The sequence below is a fragment of the Oncorhynchus keta genome, chromosome 35 (genome assembly GCF_023373465.1).
Source record: "Oncorhynchus keta strain PuntledgeMale-10-30-2019 chromosome 35, Oket_V2, whole genome shotgun sequence".
NCBI lineage: Eukaryota > Metazoa > Chordata > Actinopteri > Salmoniformes > Salmonidae > Oncorhynchus > Oncorhynchus keta.
The window spans coordinates 74,831,917-74,853,876 of record NC_068455.1 but is presented as its reverse complement, the minus strand read 5'-3'; the positions used below and the strand labels follow the sequence as shown (position 1 = coordinate 74,853,876).

At 45.1% G+C, this 21,960-nt stretch overlaps 2 protein-coding genes across 5 annotated transcripts; one reads left to right on the top strand and one right to left on the bottom strand.

Moving 5' to 3' along the window:
• Positions 1-2,564: 2,564 nt before the first annotated feature.
• On the bottom strand, positions 2,565-5,626 carry bmp15 (bone morphogenetic protein 15). The gene is made up of 2 exons (XM_035765596.2): positions 5,109-5,626; positions 2,565-4,684 (listed from the first exon to the last, which is right to left on the bottom strand). Exons 1-2 carry the CDS (start codon positions 5,476-5,478, stop codon positions 3,726-3,728), a joined length of 1,329 nt encoding a protein of 442 aa, XP_035621489.1. The 5' UTR covers positions 5,479-5,626; the 3' UTR covers positions 2,565-3,725.
• Positions 5,627-8,351: 2,725 nt separating this feature from the next.
• LOC118378610 (ubinuclein-1-like) lies at positions 8,352-16,851 on the top strand. Of its 4 annotated transcripts, none has more exons than XM_052497720.1 (16): positions 8,352-8,748; positions 8,912-9,007; positions 9,939-10,037; positions 11,801-11,989; positions 12,398-12,480; positions 12,705-13,129; positions 13,274-13,512; positions 13,603-13,673; positions 13,784-13,910; positions 13,978-14,084; positions 14,199-14,339; positions 14,433-14,582; positions 14,652-14,705; positions 14,923-15,469; positions 15,835-16,042; positions 16,431-16,851. In XM_052497720.1, the coding sequence occupies exons 1-16, from the start codon at positions 8,452-8,454 to the stop codon at positions 16,481-16,483; spliced, it is 2,886 nt and encodes a 961-aa protein (XP_052353680.1). In that variant the 5' UTR covers positions 8,352-8,451; the 3' UTR covers positions 16,484-16,851. The 4 variants fall into 4 exon arrangements, with proteins under 4 accessions (XP_052353680.1, XP_052353679.1, XP_052353681.1 ...); XM_052497719.1 differs by having other exon boundaries at positions 8,353-8,748; positions 8,909-9,007; XM_052497721.1 differs by having other exon boundaries at positions 8,355-8,748; positions 8,909-9,007; positions 11,801-11,944.
• The last annotated feature ends 5,109 nt before the right edge of the window (positions 16,852-21,960 follow it).

The following is a 21,960-nucleotide window of genomic DNA, read 5'->3' as shown; positions in this document are numbered from 1 at the left end:
ATCCCTGTGGAACACTCTCCCCACCTTGCAGAGTCCACATGGTCCAGTATCCCTGTGGAACGCTCTCCCCACCTTGCAGAGTCCACATGGTCCAGTATCCCAGTGGAACACTCTCCCCACCTTGCAGAGTCCACATGGACCAGTATCCCTGTGGAACGCTTTCCCACACCTTGCAGAGTCCACATGGTCCAGTATCCCTGTGGAACGCTTTCCCCACCTTGCAGAGTCCACATGGTCCAGTATCCCTGTGGAACACTCTCCCCACCTTGCAGAGTCCACATGGACCAGTATCCCTGTGGAACGCTCTCCCCCACCTTGCAGAGTCCACATGGTCCAGTATCCCTGTGGAACGCTCTCCCCACCTTGTAGAGTCCACATGGACCAGTATCCCTGTGGAACGCTTTCCCCACCTTGTAGAGTCCACATGGTCCAGTATCCCTGTGGAACGCTCTCCCCACCTTGTAGAGTCCACATGGTCCAGTATCCCTGTGGAACGCTCTCCCCACCTTGCAGAGTCCACATGGTCCAGTATCCCTGTGGAACGCTTTCCCCACCTTGTAGAGTCCACATGGACCAGTATCCCTGTGGAACGCTTTCCACACCTTGCAGAGTCCACATGGTCCAGTATCCCTGTGGAACGCTTTCCCCACCTTGTAGAGTCCACATGGTCCAGTATCCCTGTGGAACGCTCTCCCCACCTTGCAGAGTCCACATGGTCCAGTATCCCTGTGGAACGCTTTTCCACACCTTGTAGAGTCCACATGGTCCAGTATCCCTGTGGAACGCTCTCCCCACCTTGTAGAGTCCACATGGTCCAGTATCCCTGTGGAACGCTTTCCACACCTTGCAGAGTCCACATGGTCCAGTATCCCTGTGGAACGCTTTCCCCACCTTGCAGATTCCACATGGTCCAGTATCCCTGTGGAACGCTCTCCCCACCTTGCAGAGTCCATGTCCTGACGAATGGCGGCTGTTCTGAGAGCAGAAAGGGGGTGCATCTCAACACTAGGAAGATGTTCCTAATGTCTGGTATACTCTGGATACAATGCCAAATTCAAAAAAATTGAAATGCACCCAAATAAAATGTGAAACTAAACTAAACTTAAGCCCTACATTAACAGGCCCATCAACCCTTAATATAATATTGTCCATTTTGTCCACTCCAGTATGCATCATGATGTAGAGAACCCTGAACTACATAACAGGCCCATCAACCCTTAATATAATATTGTCCATTTTGTCCACTCCAGTATGCATCATGATGTAGAGAACCCTGAATTAAATAACAGGCCCATCAACCTTTAATATAATATTGTCCATTTTGTCCACTCCAGTATGCATCATGATGTAGAGAACCCTGAATTAAATAACAGGCCCATCAACCTTTAATATAATATTGTCCATTTTGTCCACTCCAGTATGCATCATGATGGAGAACCCTGAATTACATAACAGGCCCATCAACCTTTAATATAATATTGTCCATTTTGTCCACTCCAGTATGCATCATGATGTAGAGAACCCTGAACTACATAACAGGCCCATCAACCCTTAATATAATATTGTCCATTTTGTCCACTCCAGTATGCATCATGATGTAGAGAACCCTGAACTACATAACAGGCCCATCAACCCTTAATATAATATTGTCCATTTTGTCCACTCCAGTATGCATCATGATGTAGAGAACCCTGAATTAAATAACAGGCCCATCAACCTTTAATATAATATTGTCCATTTTGTCCACTCCAGTATGCATCATGATGGAGAACCCTGAATTACATAACAGGCCCATCAACCTTTAATATAATATTGTCCATTTTGTCCACTCCAGTATGCATCATGATGGAGAACCCTGAATTAAATAACAGGCCCATCAACCTTTAATATAATATTGTCCATTTTGTCCACTCCAGTATGCATCATGATGGAGAACCCTGAATTACATAACAGGCCCATCAACCCTTAATATAATATTGTCCATTTTGTCCACTCCAGTATGCATCATGATGTAGAGAACCCTGAACTCCATAACAGGCCCATCAACCCTTAATATAATATTGTCCATTTTGTCCACTCCAGCATGCATCATGATGTAGAGAACCCTGAACTACATAACAGGGTAACATGGTAAAGTCATGAATATAAACAGTTGGTTCTCAGACACAGATAGAGTCTAGTTATGGACTAAATATCATGATAGTGAACATTCAAAATGCTTCTTTGTCCAAAAAAAAAAAAATTTTTAAAAAGAGACCGAATTTTTAAAATTCTTCTCACATTAGAACACAAAACCAAATGTAAAAAAAATTACTTCAAAAACATGCATGGCTAACTAGTGACTACCAATTCAACATTAGGGGCACTATCATCCAACTGTAGTTAAGAAACAAAACCAATGTCGAATCAGATTTTTACAAAATATTCATTTTATTATTTATTTTTCATTCATTATAATAAAACGTCACAATAATTTCAGTGCGAGACTTTTAGCTAAACATTCATAAGACACACTCCTGAAAAATACTTGACACATTGCACTTTCCCCGTTCAGTTTATTTTCCCCTGAGATACGCCATTGACAGTGATACTGCCCTAGTTCTTATCCTCCCTCCCGCCCTTATCCGTTTGGGAAGGCCACACCCTCGGCCCAGAAATATTAGAAAAATCTGTGGTTTTGTAAAGAAGCAATAAACTCCAAGGTTACGTCCCAAATGGCACCCTATTCCTTATGTAGTGCACTACTACCCTACTGGTCCTGGTTAAAAGTAGTGCACTACAGAGGGAATAGGGTGTCATTTGGGACACATCCCAAGTCTAGCAAGACTCCATCGAGTCCTTAATAACTCAATATAAAGGCGACCATTTTGTATTTATTTTAAAATGCTTATTTTTTTTTTTATTATTATTTGTATTTAATTTTAGGTCAGACACCCAAACTGTTAGAGGGGCCCAACATGCCAACAACACAAAGTGTGTGGATCCAAATATGTACATATCTTACGAAGCTTCGTCTCTGGCCAATCACGTTGCGTGTTCAATCCCTCACTTCCTGTGTCCAGATGTCAAGCATTGATAACAAGATTTTAAAAAGAAAAAGACCAAAAAAAAAACAAACAAACAGCAAATTGGTTCAAGCAGAAGGCCAGGATTGACCCTTCCTGTGCACCCATCAACATATTCCTACAGCACATTATTTCATCATCATCATCACATGACCATTGTCAGACTTCACTACCCACAGAGCTTTATGGTGGTGTGATCTGGGCTCTTAAGTTGTTCTCTCTGCCCTCCAGAAGGTTCACAGTGAAGTGAAGATCCTTCAGTCTCACGTGATTCATTTACTGGTCCACTGATTCTAATATAAACCTGTACACAGAGCATGTTAAAGAAGGCAACAAGACATTTTGTTTTTGTGGAACCCCCTCCAAGCTACCCCACCCTCTACCATCGTCTTTTCCCTCCTCTCCTCCAAAAGGTTCAGTGTGACATGGGGCATCTGAAGCCAGTGGTGGGAGGGAGGGAGACGGATCAGAAAACTCACGGTTGGGAGCGACAGCTTAGTGAAAGGGAAGGTAAGCTAAGCCCCAGTCTCTACCAAGTAATGAAGAGGGGGACCGGCCTCCCCCTGACTCCCTCCCCACCCAAATGTCTTTAACTAGCAGCAAGTGTGTAAGGGAGGGGGGGAGGGGTCCATGTTCTTAACGCCCCCCCCATTTCTTTAACTACCGACAGGTGCAGGACTCAGCTATCATGTCAGGGATCTCCTTATAATCCACTGTCTTGTTGTCATCCAGCAGCATCAGTACGCTGATGGGTTTGTACTTATACGGCACGCAGGACAGCGACGGCACCTCATCCATCCCCTTCCCTTTAATCAGGTTCTGCATTATGGCATGGCTGGAGGGGTTGAGGCCGTAGTGGAGGATTCTGGGACAGTCTCCTTTACAGTAGCCAGGGTTGTACTGGTGTGGGGCGAGGTATTTGACCAGGCCTAACGCGGCAAAGGTGACCCGGTAGGAGTGGAGTTTGCACTGGTTCTTGGGCGAGGGTTTCTTGTGTTTTCGGTAGTTGGGGATGTCGGAGGCGATGCTACCTGGGGGATTAGGGCCGTTGGAGCGACGGAGTCGGGGGGCGAAGAGGTGGTGAGATTCTGGAGTCAGACCCCCCAAACTGGACCACCCAGTTCGGGTCGCTGCCCTCCACTCTCTGGTTTCTTCCTCTTCATTGAGGAAGAGGAGGAGAGCGGGGGTGTTGAGGTGATTTGCGGAGGCCGCCCTCCTTCCCCTCCTGTGTCCCCCTCGGATTCTCCACAGGCTTCCCAAGGCCTCGCTCCTCCAATGCCCAGGATCCAAGCACCAATACTGGGCCATGAGGGTCAGGCAACTGCCCTGCTTTGGCCTTTTCTGGGTCAGCTTTACCACCTGTGTGGTGAGGTGCTCTGTGATGTCAGTTTCTGTCCACTGCTGATGCGGCTCCAGGGTGACTAGGCGCCCCAGACCTCCATGGGGGCTTGTCCAGCTATCATTCCCCAGAGAGGTGACTCTGGCCCTGCAACGGAGAGGAGAGGGGTGGGGCGTCCTGGATGTATTAGAGGGACGGAGGTGGACAAAGGAGGCTCTCACTAGCTGTTCCAGGGAGAGGGACTGGAGGTCGTACTCCACTGTGTAGGTGTAGCGCAGGACTGGAGGAGGGAGAGAGAACATGCAGAGAGGACAGGAGGGAGAAAAACATGTATAGGGAAAGAGAGAGATGGGGAGGGTTGAGGGAGAGAAAGGATGTAAAAGAACAGGGAGAGATGACAATGGTAGGAGTCAATATCTTCATCTCACCTTTGACCTGATACACTTCTAAATTATAAATGGTCAGGCTTCACCATAACAAACAGTTACAAAAACAAAAAGGTAACCTAGACTATTCTACACCATAACATACCCATCATAACCTATAGCCTTAATAATGGTTTATCTATTGTTATTATGAATGACAATGAATAGTTGTACAACAGGCCTACCCTTAACCACTGTAATTTCATATAATCAGATATAATCAGACAAAACCTTCAGGGTGATAAGCGCTTGTTATCTTACACACTGTGTGTGTCTCACCTGAAGACGACGTCAGAGACCACACCTGGGTGGTGTTGGGTCGCAACAGACGCGCTGTGTTCGACCCGAACATCCGATGCTGTTTAGGCCTCCCATCCGGGTCGGCCGCGCTCTTAAACAAACTTAACATATATTGCAAGTTCTGGTCGGCCTTCTGTGCTTCTGTTAGCGTGTGAAGCGGCTCCTGCTGGTTTTTCTGACTAGTGCTATGGTGATTTCGGCGACATCTCCCACCGAGTTGTGATTGTAACGAACCAGAGGGATCGGTAGGAATGTTGGCCATTTCCCCGTCCGCTCGGGTAAACGTAGAACACAAGAAAAATACGAAAAAGGACAGGATACATGTGTTGTTACGGTGGGTAGCCCTCATGTTCGACCTAGCACCGGTGAAAGCCCGAGTTACTGCCACCAGAAGGATGGAATCAAAAGGTGTGATTTCTTACCGAGGACAAGGTGAGACGCGCGCTCACCTGACAAACAACCTGCCATTTTCGCTCATCACTAGTTACCACAGCGCCATAAACCACGCCCATTTCTACAAATTATATTCTCAAAATATGTTTTTAAACCTAACCTTAACCACACTGCTAACCGTGTGCCTAACCTTAAATGAAATCATTTTTGTTTATATTAATTCTTACGATATGACTTTGTGGCAGTGGAAAACACCATAATCTGTTTGACCCCCAATTGACCCCTCTCGTGAGGTGTGGACGAAAAAGGAGCAATTGTCATGACCTGATGAAAGCTGAAACGCGAAACAGGCCAAACTCATAGAGATAAATTAGAGGACTCAACTTGGATAGAAATTATTTTAGCATGGACAGTGACATTAAAGACATGCTCCGGAACTTTGGGGCCTACTAAGTATTTTTTTTTAAACTTCCTGCTTTGAGCTGGATGTGTCCATGTGTAGCTCATACACACATAATCTATGCGCATAATTACTGTTTTACCTCAATTAGCCTCGAAATCTCTAGTTTGAAAGCGACTGTTTTTCTGGAGGCTGTGCTGCGCCATTTCCACTACATTTTCTTCCACATGGGCCAGCCCCTTCGCAATTTGAGTTCAACCAATGAGCTTCAGCTCCTCACCATATGAGTGACAGCTAGCAAGATGCACATGATGCACCGACAGCAGAGCGAGAGAGAGCAATGACGTGGTGCATATCTTCACATATGTGACGTAGTACGCAATTTCCGTGGACCACTTTTGGCTCGCGAGCTCTGCTTTCAGAACTACTGGCTAAAAAGTATCCAAAAGTACCGGAGAATCTCTTTAAGGGCTTCCACAATTTTAAAGTAATCAACTGGTTGGGGATTCCTCTGGGTTGGGAGCGATCAGCCAATCGGTGAATCCCAAACCACCCCCTCGCCCCTACCAACTCACTCAGAGGGTCCTTAGTTGTCAAGGGGTGAGAGTGGCGAGGGGATCAATAAACCCATCAACTCCTGTACACTAGTGACTTAAATTAATTCATGTTCCACTTTTAAATAGTAAAACTGGTATGAAATTCAAATGAACAAATAAAAGTTTTACACTTCAGTAACAGTTAAACATTTAATTTGGGAGGTATTTATCCTGTTATTTATTTTGGGAGGTATTTATCCTGTTATTTATTTTGGGAGGTATTTATCCTGTTATTTATTTTGGGAGGTATTTATCCTGTTATTTATTTTGGGAGGTATTTATCCTGTTATTTATTTTGGGAGGTATTTATCCTGTTATTTATTTTGGGAGGTATTTATCCTGTTATTTCACGTTGCGAGTCAAGAAATCAGACACAAACAAATGCATGTGGCTTCTGATTAGACACGCCTCTCCATTATTTTGTATGAAATTGCACAAACTTCCAACAGATCGCAGTGCGCGTCGTGATAAGCACATCGCTCTGAAGCCTGCAACCTTGCAGACGCTATCTGAGGGTCTTATTAGCCCCTACACCCTCCAACTGTTGGTGAGATCATAAACAACCAAAACCGGATAGAAAGCATGCCGAAAAGATATTGAACTATATATATATATATATATATATATATATATATATATATATATAATACCATCTTCAAGAAATAACCATCAAATAAAAGCTAGACAGTCAGGGAGAATTGATGCCTGTTGATTTTGTTATGTTTGAGCAAAGGAACGCAGGTTTAGCCATGTCAAAATGCATAGAATTGCAGGAAATTAGCTGTAAAACTGCAAACTTTCCTTTCAGCTCCATGCCAAACTGTGTAGAATTGCTAGAAATAAGCTTCAAAACTGTACAGAAAAAAACCTCTACTCAATAGAAATATGTGCTTTACAACAGCAACATGTTCCCTAAATCGCCAAAGACACCTTTCTAGCTGATATACTGTGTTATAGTTTACACTTCCTCTTCCAGGGAGCTGTGGAGAGGTCAAAATAATGACACTGTCTACTAAATCTATTTTTTTCACCTTTATTTAACCAGGTAGGCTAGTTCATTTTAAAACGGTGATTACTTCTTCCACTTGCTATTATCATTCACATAATTCTAACATATAATGTATGTCGCCGGTATGCCTGGGGTGGGGTTTCCCTGGGCAACAAAAAAAAAGCGTTAGAAACCTTGGACTAGAGTGCAGAATTTAAAACATCAAACTCCAGCCTGGTAGGTGACACCGCCGTAAAACCCCAATGAAGAAGAATTCCCCAACCCACAACCCAACCCTCCCCGTTTTTTTTCAACTGGTCGTTCAGAACAGCACCGTTTCCGTTTAATTGAACGTTGCAGCAAATACGTTAAATTATTTCACAGGGGGTTGGTGGAACCTTAATTGGGGAGGATGGGCTCGTGGTAATGGCTGGAATGGAATAAGTTCAATTATTATTAAACCCATGGTTTCCATGCCATTCAATTTTACTCCGTTCCAGCCATTATTATGAGCCGTCCTCCCCTCAGCAGCCTCCACAGTAATTATATTGACAAGATACCTGATTGAACTCTCTAACAATGGAAATACATGTCCTCAATTATTGAAGGGACACACTCTTTTCATAGCACTTTGATTAAAAAAAAGAAGATTTTTGTAGCTACGAAAAAGTCACTTTAGGTATCGAAGTGACGAGTGTTTCCCAAATGATTGACTGCAGGTGAGATCAGTTCAGACCATTCTAGCCAATGAGAAGGCAGATATCCTCTCGCTTCACGTCTTCCTCTCTGGTTGCAATACGTTCTATCGTACTGAACGCAGCACAGGTGAAATTCAAACGAACACCTGCTGCTGCTAATTAGGGGCGGGGAGTAGCTGTTGAAGTTATTTGGACAGCTACTAATTCAGCGGGACGCGGATGTTCCGATAGTCTATTGCTCGCTGCCATGGCCGAACCACGAAGGGTTCAACTGACTACGCTGTCCAGTAATGTCCCCTTGCAGTCAGCCGTGGGGGTTAAACCAGCGTTACCCCCTAAAGAGGCGGTCACCGTTACTCCAGTAGCTGCGTCGACCTCAACTTCCTGGGGAAGTCCAACCAAACAACCTGTAGCCGCATCCAACTCGTGTTCTCAGGGTAGTTCAACCAAACTGGTTAAGACCGAACGCTTTGTCCTGACGTTGTTTGAGCCAGACCAGCATAGGTGTCCTGAGTTCTACTACCCTGAACTTGTTTACAAAAAGGTGAGATAGAAAGACGCTCCTCCGTTCAGATAGAATTGGTGTGATTGATCAATAGATTTAGACTGATCAATTATGAATGTTAAATCTACTAGGAAACTAGCTAAATGTATTATCCTAAATACGTTTCATTGACGCCACTAACAAAGGCACTGTTTTCCAGAAGAGCGTTTCAGACAAAGATGTACCAAACACAATTGAGCAGGAGAACAGAGAGAAGGATGAACTTGGAGCGATCGCCAGGAGATTCGAGGATAAATATGTTAGTGGAGTTGAATATTAGTATTTGGTGCCAAGCCTAATATTATGGCCTGGCACCACAAGCTAAAATGACATTTTACATACAGAATTACCTTTTTTTGGTCCATTAAGGAGTTACTCCCCCCTCCCCTTCCCCCTTCTAAGCTCACTCCATTGAATCACACCATTTTAAAAGCCCTTCTCATCGAGAATGTTACAAACTGGTCTATATGTAGTAACTGACTGACGAGATGGTCTGAATAGTTTTTTGTCAGTCTAAATTCAGTGTCCTTGTCTTTAACCTCTCTATGCACATGCCAACACATTTCTCAGCCTTTGAAGCATTCAGCAAATGTGTTTTATCATTTGACATATTCTCCAGACGTAGACATAGGGAATTTGTTTTTATATGTTAAATGTTTTCAATTATGTTTTCATCAGAAAATGTGTAAGTACTTTTCTTATTTAACACACAGAAAAATGAAAATAATATTTTCAACACTTATGTTCAAGTCCGGTTGTGGAATTTCTCAACAAAATGAAAGCAAAAGATTTAGACTTTGATCCCGTGTACATTTTTTTTTGCCTGATAATTAAATAGGCACATATTTGCATATCACCTGATCTGCGTACTTAAATACAATATTTCAGAAACATTAAATTGATAAAAGTGTATTGTGATATGATTTTAAAAATATATTTATTTATTAGTGTGTGGTGCCTGGCGTTAAGACTGTTTAAATATTGTGTCTGAAATGCCACCCTATTCCCTATATAGTGCACTACTTTTGTCCAGAGCCCTACTGCACCCTATTCCCTATATAGTGCACTACTTTAGACCAGAACTTTAGGGATTAGGGTGCCATTTGAGATGCATTCAATGTCATTGTTTTAATACCTTATTGTCTTGATGAACCCCCTGTCTTGTCCTCTCTCTCTCTCTCTCTCTCCAGGGATGTGGGAACAAACGTAAGAAGGATCGTATTCAGGATCTAGTGGATATAGGCTATGGTTATGACAACGAAGACTCTTTCATCGACAACTCAGAGGCAGTAGGTTCAGGTTCTCCTGGTTCTCCTGGTTTGGTTTCTCCTGGTTCTCCTGGTTTGGTTTCTCCTGGTTCTCCTGGTTTGGTTTCTCCTGGTTCTCCTGGTTTGGTTTCTCCTGGTTCTCCTGGTTTGGTTTCTCCTGGTTCTCCTGGTTCGGTTTCTCCTGGTTCTCCTGGTTCGGTTTCTCCTGGTTCTCCTGGTTCGGTTTCTCCTGGTTCTCCTGGTTCGGTTTCTCCTGGTTCTCCTGGTTCGGTTTCTCCTGGTTCTCCTGGTTCGGTTTCTCCTGGTTCTCCTGGTTTGGTTTCTCCTGGTTCTCCTGGTTTGGTTTCTCCTGGTTTGGTTTCTCCTGGTTCTCCTGGTTTGGTTTCTCCTGGTTCTCCTGGTTTGGTTTCTCCTGGCTCTCCTGGTTTGGTTTCTCCTGGTTTGGTTTCTCCTGGCTCTCCTGGTTTGGTTTCTACTGGTTTGGTTTCTCCTGGCTCTCCTGGTTTGGTTTCTCCTGGTTCTCCTGGTTTGGTTTCTCCTGGTTCTCCTGGTTTGGTTTCTCCTGGTTCTCCTGGTTTGGTTTCTCCTGGTTCTCCTGGTTTGGTTTCTCCTGGTTCTCCTGGTTTGGTTTCTCCTGGTTCTCCTGGTTTGGTTTCTCCTGGTTCTCCTGGTTCTCCTGGTTCTCCTGTTTCTCCTGGTTCTCCTGTTTCTCCTGGTTCTCCTGTTTCTCCTGGTTCTCCTGGTTTGGGTTCTCCTGGTTCTCCTGGTTTGGGTTCTCCTGGTTCTCCTGGTTTGGTTTCTCCTGGTTTCTCCTGGTTTGGTTTCTCCTGGTTTGGTTTCTCCTGGTTTGGTTTCTCCTGGTTTGGTTTCTCCTGGTTTGGTTTCTCCTGGTTTCTCCTGGTTTGGTTTCTCCTGGTTCTCCTGGTTTGGTTTCTCCTGGTTCTCCTGGTTTGGTTTCTCCTGGTTCTCCTGGTTTGGTTTCTCCTGGTTTGGTTTCTCCTGGTTCTCCTGGTTTGGGTTCTCCTGGTTTGGTTTCTCCTGGTTCTCCTGGTTTGGTTTCTCCTGGTTCTCCTGGTTTGGGTTTCTCCTGGTTCTCCTGGTTTGGGTTTCTCCTGGTTCTCCTGGTTTGGTTTCTCCTGGTTCTCCTGGTTTGGGTTTCTCCTGGTTCTCCTGGTTTGGGTTTCTCCTGGTTCTCCTGGTTTGGGTTTCTCCTGGCTCTCCTGGTTTGGTTTCTCCTGGTTTGGTTTCTCCTGGCTCTCCTGGTTTGGTTTCTCCTGGCTCTCCTGGTTTGGTTTCTCCTGGCTCTCCTGGTTCGGTTTCTCCTGGCTCTCCTGGTTCGGTTTCTCCTGACTCTCCTGGTTCGGTTTCTCCTGACTCTCCTGGTTCGGTTTCTCCTGGCTCTCCTGGTTCGGTTTACCCTGTTTAGTTTAATGTAGTATAGTACTGTATTATACTGTAATATCTCCCCCTCCTGTCCTCTCTGAGCACTAAGCTGGTCTGTTTAGTAATGTAGTATAGTACTGTATTATACTGTAATATCTCCCCCTCCTGTCCTCTCTGAGCACTAAGCTGGTCTGTTTAGTAATGTAGTATAGTACTGTATTATACTGTAATATCGCCCCCTCCTGTCCTCTCTGAGCACTAAGCTGGTCTGTTTAGTAATGTAGTATAGTACTATATTATACTGTAATATCACCCCCTCCTGTCCTCTCTGAGCACTAAGCTGGTCTGTTTAGTAATGTAGTATTATACTGTAATATCTCCCCCTCCTGTTCTCTCTGCAGTATGATGAGTTGGTCCCAGCCTCTCTGAGCACCAAGCTGGGAGGGTTCTATGTCAACTCTGGACCTCTCCATTTCCGCCAGGCCTCTGATACGGAGACAGACGACGACTCCATGACCAAGAACCAACAACCCAAGCCCCCTAAAGTAATTAACTCCATGACCAAGAACCAACAACCCAAGCCCCCTAAAGTAATTAACTCCATGACCAGAACCAACAACCCAAGCCCCCTAAAGTAATTAACTCCATGACCAAGAACCAACAACCCAAGCCCCCTAAAGTAATTAACTCCATGACCAAGAACCAACAACCCAAGCCCCCTAAAGTAATTAACTCCATGACCAAGAACCAACAACCCAAGCCCCCTAAAGTAATTAACTCCATGGCTGCGTCCCGTTCCAAACAGCCCCCTAAAGTAATTAACTCCATGGCTGCGTCCCGTTCCAAATAGCGTCCTAATCCGTCTACGGTGTACTACTTTTGGCCGGAGTGGTCTCTGAATAGGGTGCGATTTGGGATGCGGACAATATGTAGGATCATAACTGTGTTTGTGAATGGAACATGTTCCGGTTCAGACATCATTCTTTGTTTGGTTCCAGAAACGCAGGAAGGAAGAGGGAGTGAAGAGGAGGAAATACCCTGGACAGGTGGTGACTGCAAACCCCACGGTGTCAAACACTGGGTGAGAGACGGACTGACTCCTGATCAGTTGATTGACAACTATGGATCATAGCTTGTCCATTTACTCTCCCGTCTCTCTGTGCCCCCGTCTCTCTGTGCCCCCGTCTCTCTGTGCCCCCGTCTCTCTGTGCCCCCGTCTCTCTGTGCCCCCGTCTCTCTGTGCCCCCGTCTCTCTGTGCCCCCGTCTCTCTGTGCCCCCGTCTCTCTGTGCTCTTTCTTCCCCAGTGTTCTACCTGACAAAAACATGTGGGAGGAGAAACCGAAGAAGAAGAAAAGGAAGAAGCCTGCTGGTCCTCTGAGTGTCACAGACATGTTGAGAAAGTTCCAGAAACAGAAAGACAAAGAGAAACTAAAAAGAGAGAAAGAGCGAGAGAAGTTTGTTCTGGAGAAGACTACACTACCCACAACCCCCTATGTTTCTGCAGACCCTGCTGGGGGCGGCGCCAACATGGCAGACCCTCTGCTCAGCTTGATCGGATCGACCAATGACAGGGCGTTTCTCCAGGCAGCCAGCACTGTGGACTTTGACCTCGATCTAGACACCCTATTGGACGCCTCCGCTGAGACGCTGGCCAATCAGGTAGTCGTTGCCATGACCTTAACCAATCAGGAGGTCAACGCTAAGACCTTGGCCTACAAGGAAGTGAACGGTTCGATACTCTACTATATTGTCCATTTTCATTATTTGTTTTGTGTTGTTAATGGTACATTTGAAGTCCAATAATTACAACACACTATACATACATACACACTATACATACATACACACTATACATGCATGCATACTGTTCCAGGTGCAGGTGGTGACACCCGTACTTCCACCCTGGAGAGCCACACACAGACCCCCATCGACCCTGTCCCTCACCCCCAGGACCAGATTGACCTGGTCTCTGAATCCATCTCCAAGCCCCAGGCCCCAAAACCATCTACACAGCCAGTCTCTGACCCACAGGTCCAGCCCTCGTCACAGCCCACTCCCCTGCCTGAAGGTCTGTCACCAGCCATGGAGAAGAGAGCTCAAGACCTGGCCCTGGTATGCTACCGGACACTGGGCTTTGCGTTATGCTGTGCCCTTATGTTGTTGAGCGCCACATTGATTGATGTATTGGTTGAACTTGTTCAGGCTGCTAAGGGGTTGGAGGGAGAGTCAAAGGTCAAGTTCTTCACACCAGAGGTCAACGCCATCCTACTGGAGTAAGTCACTTGGTTTGGTTTCATGTTTAAACTACTATCAAAAACTTTTTCTTATACAAGTCCCATAACAATGTTCAGCCTTACGAGTAATGTGTGTGTGTGGTCCTCAGCATTGAGCTGCAGTGCAGAGATGTGAGTGGCCAGGTGCGTTCTAAGGTGTACACACACCTTGCTTCATTCCTCCCCTGCAGCAGAGAGACACTGCTGAAACGGGTCAAGAAACTACTGCTGACACAGGTAACACAGGATAGCTCGTCCTCTCTGTGTGTGTGCAGGCTAAAAAATGTTTGTCTGTGTGGTTTAGGAGGAGCCTCTCCAGAGGTTGAGGCAGGCAATCGACAAGGTGATGCCGGAACAGATCTCCCGTTACCACGACGACTGCCAGGCCCACGCCCAGGCCAGGGCCGCTAAGTAGGTCACAATGGCAACTATCGTCAACACAAAGAACATAATAACTCATAGTCCACTTAATGTGCTACTTGGAGTGATCTAGCTAACCTGTGTGGCTGGTTCTGACCGCTCCAGGATGGTGGAGGAGAGTAAAGAGCGAGAACAGAAGGAGAACACAGGATCAGAGGAGGAGGAGGGGGAGGAGGAGGGGGAGGAGAGGAGTGGTAAACGAGTGGTGGGCCCCAGGAAGAAATTCAGATGGAACCAAGAGATCAGGTGTCTTTTAATGTTTTAAATGTTTACTCATCATTCTATCAACACACACATGTGTATAAACACCTATGGTGACTATCCTATCTTGCCCGATAGGGAGGGCCTGTGCAGTGCTGTTCGGGTGAGGATGGACAGATTCAAAGTGGAGAAAGGGAAAGGTGAGACGCAGGGACCGGAGGAGTTCCTGAAAGCTTTCTTGGACACAGAGATCAAAGCCCTCTGGCCGAAAGGCTGGATGCAGCCCAGGTACACGCAACCCTCAAATATTCCAGTCGACTTGTTGATGCGTGTTTCACTAGTGTGTTGGTTCCTCAGAGTGCTGCTGAAGGAGAGTAGAAGGGTCCACTGCCCCACTGCACCTCTACAGCAGTAAGTATCATCCATACAACTAGGAATTATAATACCTTTCTCTCTAGATCTCTATGGTAGCGTCCATCAGACTCTTTATTAGCTGAACCAGGGTGTTGCTGCTGGGCTGGAGCTAAAGCATGCACCCCCTATAGCTCTGCATGACTCTCTCTGACTGCATCTCACACATTGTGTTTTTTGTTGTAAGGAGTGAAAGAAAACGTGTTCTCTCCCACAGAGTGAAGAGGAAGTCGGTGAAGAAACGGTCCTCTTTGGGCAGTGCTCCAACTCTTCCAGGGACCTCCAGTGGGCCTGGGGAGCCTCAGGTTTTCCTAGGAGTTCAACCCCAGAACGGTTCACCTCTTCTGGGCTCAGGCGTATCCACAACCCGCCAGAATCTAGATGACTCTCTGGACCAGGGTCGCATCCTCACACCCCCCTCTTTAGGGGTTGTGAAGGAGGAGCTCCCTGAGCTGAGGGGGGAGGAGAGTTGCCGGTCTGATTTTGGTTCCCCCATCGCTGTGTTGACCCCCTACGATGATTTGAAGCCTTTGCCTGTCAGCATGTCAGCCAATGCCAACACACATGCTCAGTCAACGACCGCGAACACACCCCCTCAGGCGAACACTCACTCCCAGTCTCCTCTGACCGTGCTCGCTAACCAGGCGCTGGCGCAAGTCCACATCCACAAAGACTACGTTTCCCAGGGGCACCTAGCATTGACGCAGGACCTTTCACTCCAGAACGGCCACCCTCCTCCACCACAGAAGAAGAAGAAGAAACGGGTAACCACATTATTCAAAGTTGACAGACGAGTAGAATGCATTATAATGGGTTTGTGATTAGTTGCAAAATTTGGGGAACTTTCAATAAATACCCTGGTTTCCCCAAAATCCCGGTTCTAGGTTTCTATAATCAGGAGAGAATAAGCAGAAACTCTGGGATCCTCTAACCAGGATTTCTGGAAAACAAGGGAATTGATTGAAAGTTCCAGGAATGTTGCAACCCTAGTTGTGATGCATAAAGCCATTTGGTTTATTTGTTAGTTCAAGATTCTGAAAGTCATAGGCTTTGTCCCAAATGGCAGCTTTTTCCCTATGAAGTGTACTACAAAGTGAATCCGGTGCCATAATTTCTTTATTGTTTGCAGGTTTCTGAGGCGTCTGCACGGAGCTTGCCCGCTCCGGGACACAAACCCGCTCCTGGTCTTCCTGGGATCCCTCTACTCCATGCCCTGGGTTTCCCGCTCTCCGACTTCGGACCAGGAACCATGGGAACGCTGACCCAGTCACAACATTCCAAAGACGCCCTGGTCACCGGCACCACTCCCGGAACGTTCCACCACGGACTCACGCACAGTAAGTGTGTGTGATGCATCTACGGTTGTATTTAGCATTCGAGGGGAGTGGCCTGAGAAAATGCCCTGTCAATATTCAAATGGATTTCACTTTACTAGAGGCACTGTTGACATAAAGGGCAGCTCACGCACTCTCTTCACCCTTCCCTGCAAAAAGATTGCAGTCAGAGTGCCGGGGGACGGCAGGCGGGGGGGACGGCAGGCGGGGGGGACGGCAGGCGGGGGGGACGGCAGTCGGATATGATTTTTTTTTACCTTTAGTCATCTGTCCTCTTCATTTTCTCCTCTACCTCAACACCAGGCAACTAACATGATACCTGATCATCCTAGTCATGATAAATCACACCAATAAATATATTGATTACCTGATCAGATGTATTGCTTTTTAGATGGCAGCCAGCTGGTGGGAGAGGGACCCAACGCTCAGAGAAAACTACAGTGATCCAACCCTCTAGAATGGACACGTGCAGTAAAAATGGGGGACCTGTGGGGGAAAAAAATAATGATGAGAACTGGATGTAAAGGCCTATTGAGCCTGGAATAATGATCTTGGAATGGACACCTATAAGACATCGGAACTTCTGAGCCCCTGCTGAACAGATTAGATGGAACATTCCTCGTCAGCAATGGGAAGGGGTGAAACGTTTTTAAATGGGTCACAGAGCTGCATGTATATCACTGGCTAGCACAGTGGTGTTATGAGGAACTTACTGAATTGAATGTGTTCTTGTCATATTAAAGTATTGTTGATAGTTTGGTCATTCAAATCATGTAACCACGTTGGTAGCACGTTGTAATAAAGCATTTAAAATGAAATATGAGTACGCTTATTCATTGATTTAAATCAATACTCCCACATTTTAAATGTTAGCTTGTATTGGCATAAATTACTTTTAAAGTATGTAATCATTTGTAAGATGTTTTATAGGTCCTTATAAACCATTTAGGCCCAGGCTACTGCTAATCATTAAAGTAGGTTTGTATGGGCTCACAAAATGAGTGCTATTTATACCTTGTAAATATTTTTTATTCATTGACCTGGGCCTGGTTTCCCAAAAGCGTTGTAATACATTTAAGTTCATAACTGTGCGCTCTCAAACAGTAACATGGTATTCTTTCACTGTAATAGCTACTGTAAATTGGGACAGTGCAGTTAGCTTAACAAGTTAAGCTTTCTGCCAATCTCAGATGTCCTGGGAAATGTTCTTGTGACCTACAACCTCATGCTAATCACATTAGCCTACGTTAGCTCAACCGTCCTGCGGTGGACCCACAGATCCTGTAGAGGTTAATTAACCTCAAGGGTCTGCCCCTTTTTTCTTCCATTTTCGCCTGAAATGACATACCCAAATCAAACTACCTGAGGCAAGGATGTGCATATTCTTGATACTATTTGATAGGAAACACTGAAGTTTGTGGAAATGTGAAATGCATGTTGGAGAATATAAAACCGATCTGGTGAAAGATTATACAAATATTTCTTTTTTTTGTAACGTCTTTGAAATGCAAGAGGCCATAATGTATTATTCCAGCTCTAGTGTAATTTAGATTTTGGCCACTAGATGTCAGGTGTGAAGTTTCACTGATCGAATGAATCATTGCATTGCTGTTCAAAATGTATCAAGACTACCCAAATGTGCCTAATTGTTTAAGGCTTTGTAAATTGTTAGAACTTTCTTTGGCGTATCCTTAACTCCGAGCGATTTCCCAAAACTAGTTGACGTTGGCTTGCTTGGTTACCGACTGCCTCAGACCACCGGGAGAAAGACTTAGTAAATCAGATGTATTATATTTTTGCTCTTTCACACCACTATGCACAGATCTCAAGATGTTTGTCTTACTGTGACGGATAAGTTCAGAACGGATGTACCTGTAACCAGGTTTCAATCATACCTTTTTACGTGAGTGAAGTACATGTCTGTCGGCTAGAAGATTTCATGACCGGCCTGAATGGAAACTGAACAGTTTCAGTTCAAATGTCGTCAAAACAAATGTTCTGGCCATGGTGGGGTCTGTCGGTAAAATGAGTTAAGCAAGAAAAGCTTTTAGAAACTTTTATATTGATATCATCGCCATATCAATCTAAACTGTGTGGTCCTCACTACGACGTGTCAGGAAACCATGCAGTTCATTAGGCTACAGATTTTTTATTTTTTATTTAACCAGGCAAGTCAGTTAAGAACATATTCTCATTTTCAATGACGGCCTGGGAACAGTGGCTTAACTGCCTGTTCAGGGGCAGAACGACAGATTTGTACCTTGTCAGCTCGGGGGTTTGAACTCGCAACCTTCCGGTTACTAGTCCAACACTCTAACCACTAGGCTACGCTGAAATAAATGATGAAAGTGCATATGGTGATGAGTTTGATGCTCTTCCAATAAATATGCAGGATCTTATTCTGGAGGCATTACTGATCATCTTGGCTGCCGTTTTGACAAAAGATAAATGATTTCACTTTTGTCCATAATCTAAAGTAGGCTTATACGTGAGCCCTAGCCTGAGGTGAAGCCCTCATTACTGATCATCTTGGCTGCCATTTTGACAAAGATCCTTGATGAAAACCTGCTCCAGAGTGCTCAGGACCTCAGACTGGGGCGAAGGTTCACCTTTCAACAGGACAACAACCCTAATCACACAGCCAAGATGAGGAGTGGCTTCGGGACATGTCTCTGAATGTCCTTGAGTGGCCTAGCCAGAGTCCGGACTTGAATCCGATCGAACATCTTTGGAGAGACCTGAAAATATCTCTGCAGCACCTCTCCCCATCCAATCTGACAGAGTTTGAGAGATATTGAGTTTGAGAAGAATGGGAGAAACTCCCCGAATACAGGCATGTCAAGCTTGTAACGTCATGCTCAAGAAGGCTCGGCTGTATTCGCTGCCAAAGGTGCTTGAAAAAGTATTGAGTGAAGGGTCTGAATACTTATGTAAATGTGATATTTCAGTGTTTAATTTTGTATAAATTGGCAATTTTTTTACTTTGTCATTATGGGGTATTGTGTGTAGATTGATGAGGGTAAAAATAAAGCTGTTAACAAAATGTGGAAAAGGTAAAGTGGTCGGAATACTTTCTGACTGTAATGGTCTGTATAGATGGTCTGTTTGTACCCATCCATCCATCCATCCATCCATCCCAGTCACCTTGAATACTTTCTGACTGTAATGGTCTGTATAGATGGTATGTTTGTACCCATCCATCCATCCATCCATCCATCCCAGTCACCTTGAATACTTTCTGACTGTAATGGTCTGTTTAGATGGTCTGTTTGTACCCATCCATCCATCCATCCATCCAAGTCACCTTGAATACTTTCTGACTGTAATGGTCTGTTTAGATGGTCTGTTTGTACCCATCCATCCATCCATCCATCCCAGTCACCTTGAATACTTTCTGACTGTAATGGTCTGTTTAGATGGTCTGTTTGTACCCATCCATCCATCCATCCATCCCAGTCACCTTGAATACTTTCTGACTGTAATGGTCTGTTTGTACCCATCCATCCATCCTGTCGTGGTTACATTTTTATTTTTTTATTTTACCTTTATTTAACCAGGCAAGTCAGTTAACAACACATTCTTGTTTTCAATGACAGCCTGGGAACAGTGTGTTAACTGCCTGTTCATGGGCAGAATGACAGATTTGTACCTTGTCAACTCGGGGGTTTGAACTCGCAACCTTCCGGTTACTAGTCTAACCACTAGGCTACCCTGCCGCCTCTACTCTCTAACCACTAGGCTACCCTGCCGCCTCTACACTCTAACCACTAGGCTACCCTGCCGCCTCTACACTCTAACCACTAGGCTACCCTGCCCCCTCTACACTCTAACCACTAGGCTACCCTGCCCCCTCTACACTCTAACCACTAGGCTACCCTGCCGCCTCTACACTCTAACCACTAGGCTACCCTGCCCCCTCTACACTCTAACCACCAGGCTACCCTGCCGCCCCAAATGCAGTGGTTCGCAATTTCAGTTTTGCATGAATGTTGCCATATATCCAGTTTTTGGTTTGGATAGGTTCTAATCGTCACCATGGGAACAGCATCCTCTATGCACTTCCTGATGAACCCAGTCACTGAGTCAGTGTATATGGTCGATGCTATTCTCGGAGGCAACCCCTGGAACATTCCCTAGTCCGAGTGAGTGATCAAAAGAATCATTAAACGTATATATTTCGATTGGTCAGACCAACATTGAACAGCCTTTCAGCCCTCCCGGAAGAGGCAGTAGCAATGGTTAAAAGTGCTCGATACACAAGTAGCACAGGAGATGTGCTGATAGAACTTCAGTAGCGTTTTCTTTAGATTTTCCTTTTGTTAAAATCCCCAGCTACAATAAATGTTGTTTCAAGATATGCTTTTTCCAAGTTTGCACAAAGTCCAGTGTGGTTCCTTGAGGGCCGAAGTGAGTGCTACAGGGCGATAGTCATTAGTTCAGTTACCCACACTTTCTTGTGTACAGGAACAATGGTGGACATCTTGAAGCAAGTGGGGACAACAGACTGGGAGAGATTGAGTATGTCTGTAAACATTCCAGCCAGCTGTTCTGCACATCCTCTGAGGACCCGGCTTGGTATCGACTTGAGGGGGAATATACACGTCTGTGACGATGACCGACGAGAATTCTCTCTGGAGGTAATGCGGTCGGCATTTAATGGTGAGCTATTCCAGATCGGGAGAAACAAAAGGACACGAGTTCCTGTATGTTACCACAATCACACCGCGGTTAGTTAATCATTAAACATACACCTCCACCATTTAGATTTCCCCAAGATATATTTTTTCCTGTCTACACAATGGACGGAGAACCCCGCTGGCTGAATGGACGCGGACAGTATATCCGGAAAGAACCATAATTCTGTAAAACAGAGTATTTTACAGTCCCTTATGTCTATTTGGAAGGAGATCCTTCGCCCTGAGCTTGTCTATTTTATGATCCAGGGACTGAACGTTAGCGAGGATTATTCACTTGGAAGCGGTGGTTGTTATTATACCTTTCTTTCAACAAGGAACAAAGACTGAGACCAAGGTCTCTTTTACAGCTGGGCCCTGCGTGTACATGTTTACAACATACAGTTTAGGTAGAATGATTAAGAAATTACACAAGACAAAACAAAATGATCACAGATAACACACAAAAAAACAACAGCAGATTGTTACATTTACACAGGTTATTCCCCTAAGAGGTTATTCCCCTAAGAGGTTATTCCCCAACAGGTTATTCCCCTAACAGGTTATTCCCCTAACAGGTTATTCCCCTAACAGGTTATTCCCCTAACAGGTTATTCCCCTAACAGGTTGTTCCCCTAACAGGTTATTACCCTAACAGGTTATTCCCCTAACAGGTTATTCCCCTAAGAGGTTATTCCCCTAAGAGGTTATTCCCCTAACAGGTTATTCCCCTAACATGTTATTCCCCTAACAGGTTATTCCCCTAACAGGTTATTCCCCTAACAGGTTATTCCCTAACAGGTTATTCCCTAACAGGTTATTCCCTAACAGGTTAGTCCTCTCCCCTAACAGGTTATTCCCTAACAGGTTATTCCCTAACAGGTTATTCCCTAACAGGTTATTCCCTAACAGGTTATTCCCCTAACAGGTTATTTAACAGGTTAGTCCTCTAACAGGTTATTCCCTAACAGGTTATTCCCCTAACAGGTTATTCCCTAACAGGTTATTCCCTAACAGGTTATTCCCTAACAGGTTATTCCCCTAACAGGTTGTTTAACAGGTTGTTCCCCTAACAGGTTATTCCCCTAACAGGTTAGTCCTAACAGGTTATTCCCTAACAGGTTATTCCCTAACAGGTTATTCCCCTAACAGGTTATTCCTAACAGGTTATTCCCCTAACAGGTTATTCCCTAACAGGTTAGTCCTCTAACAGGTTATTCCCCTAACAGGTTATTCCCCTAACAGGTT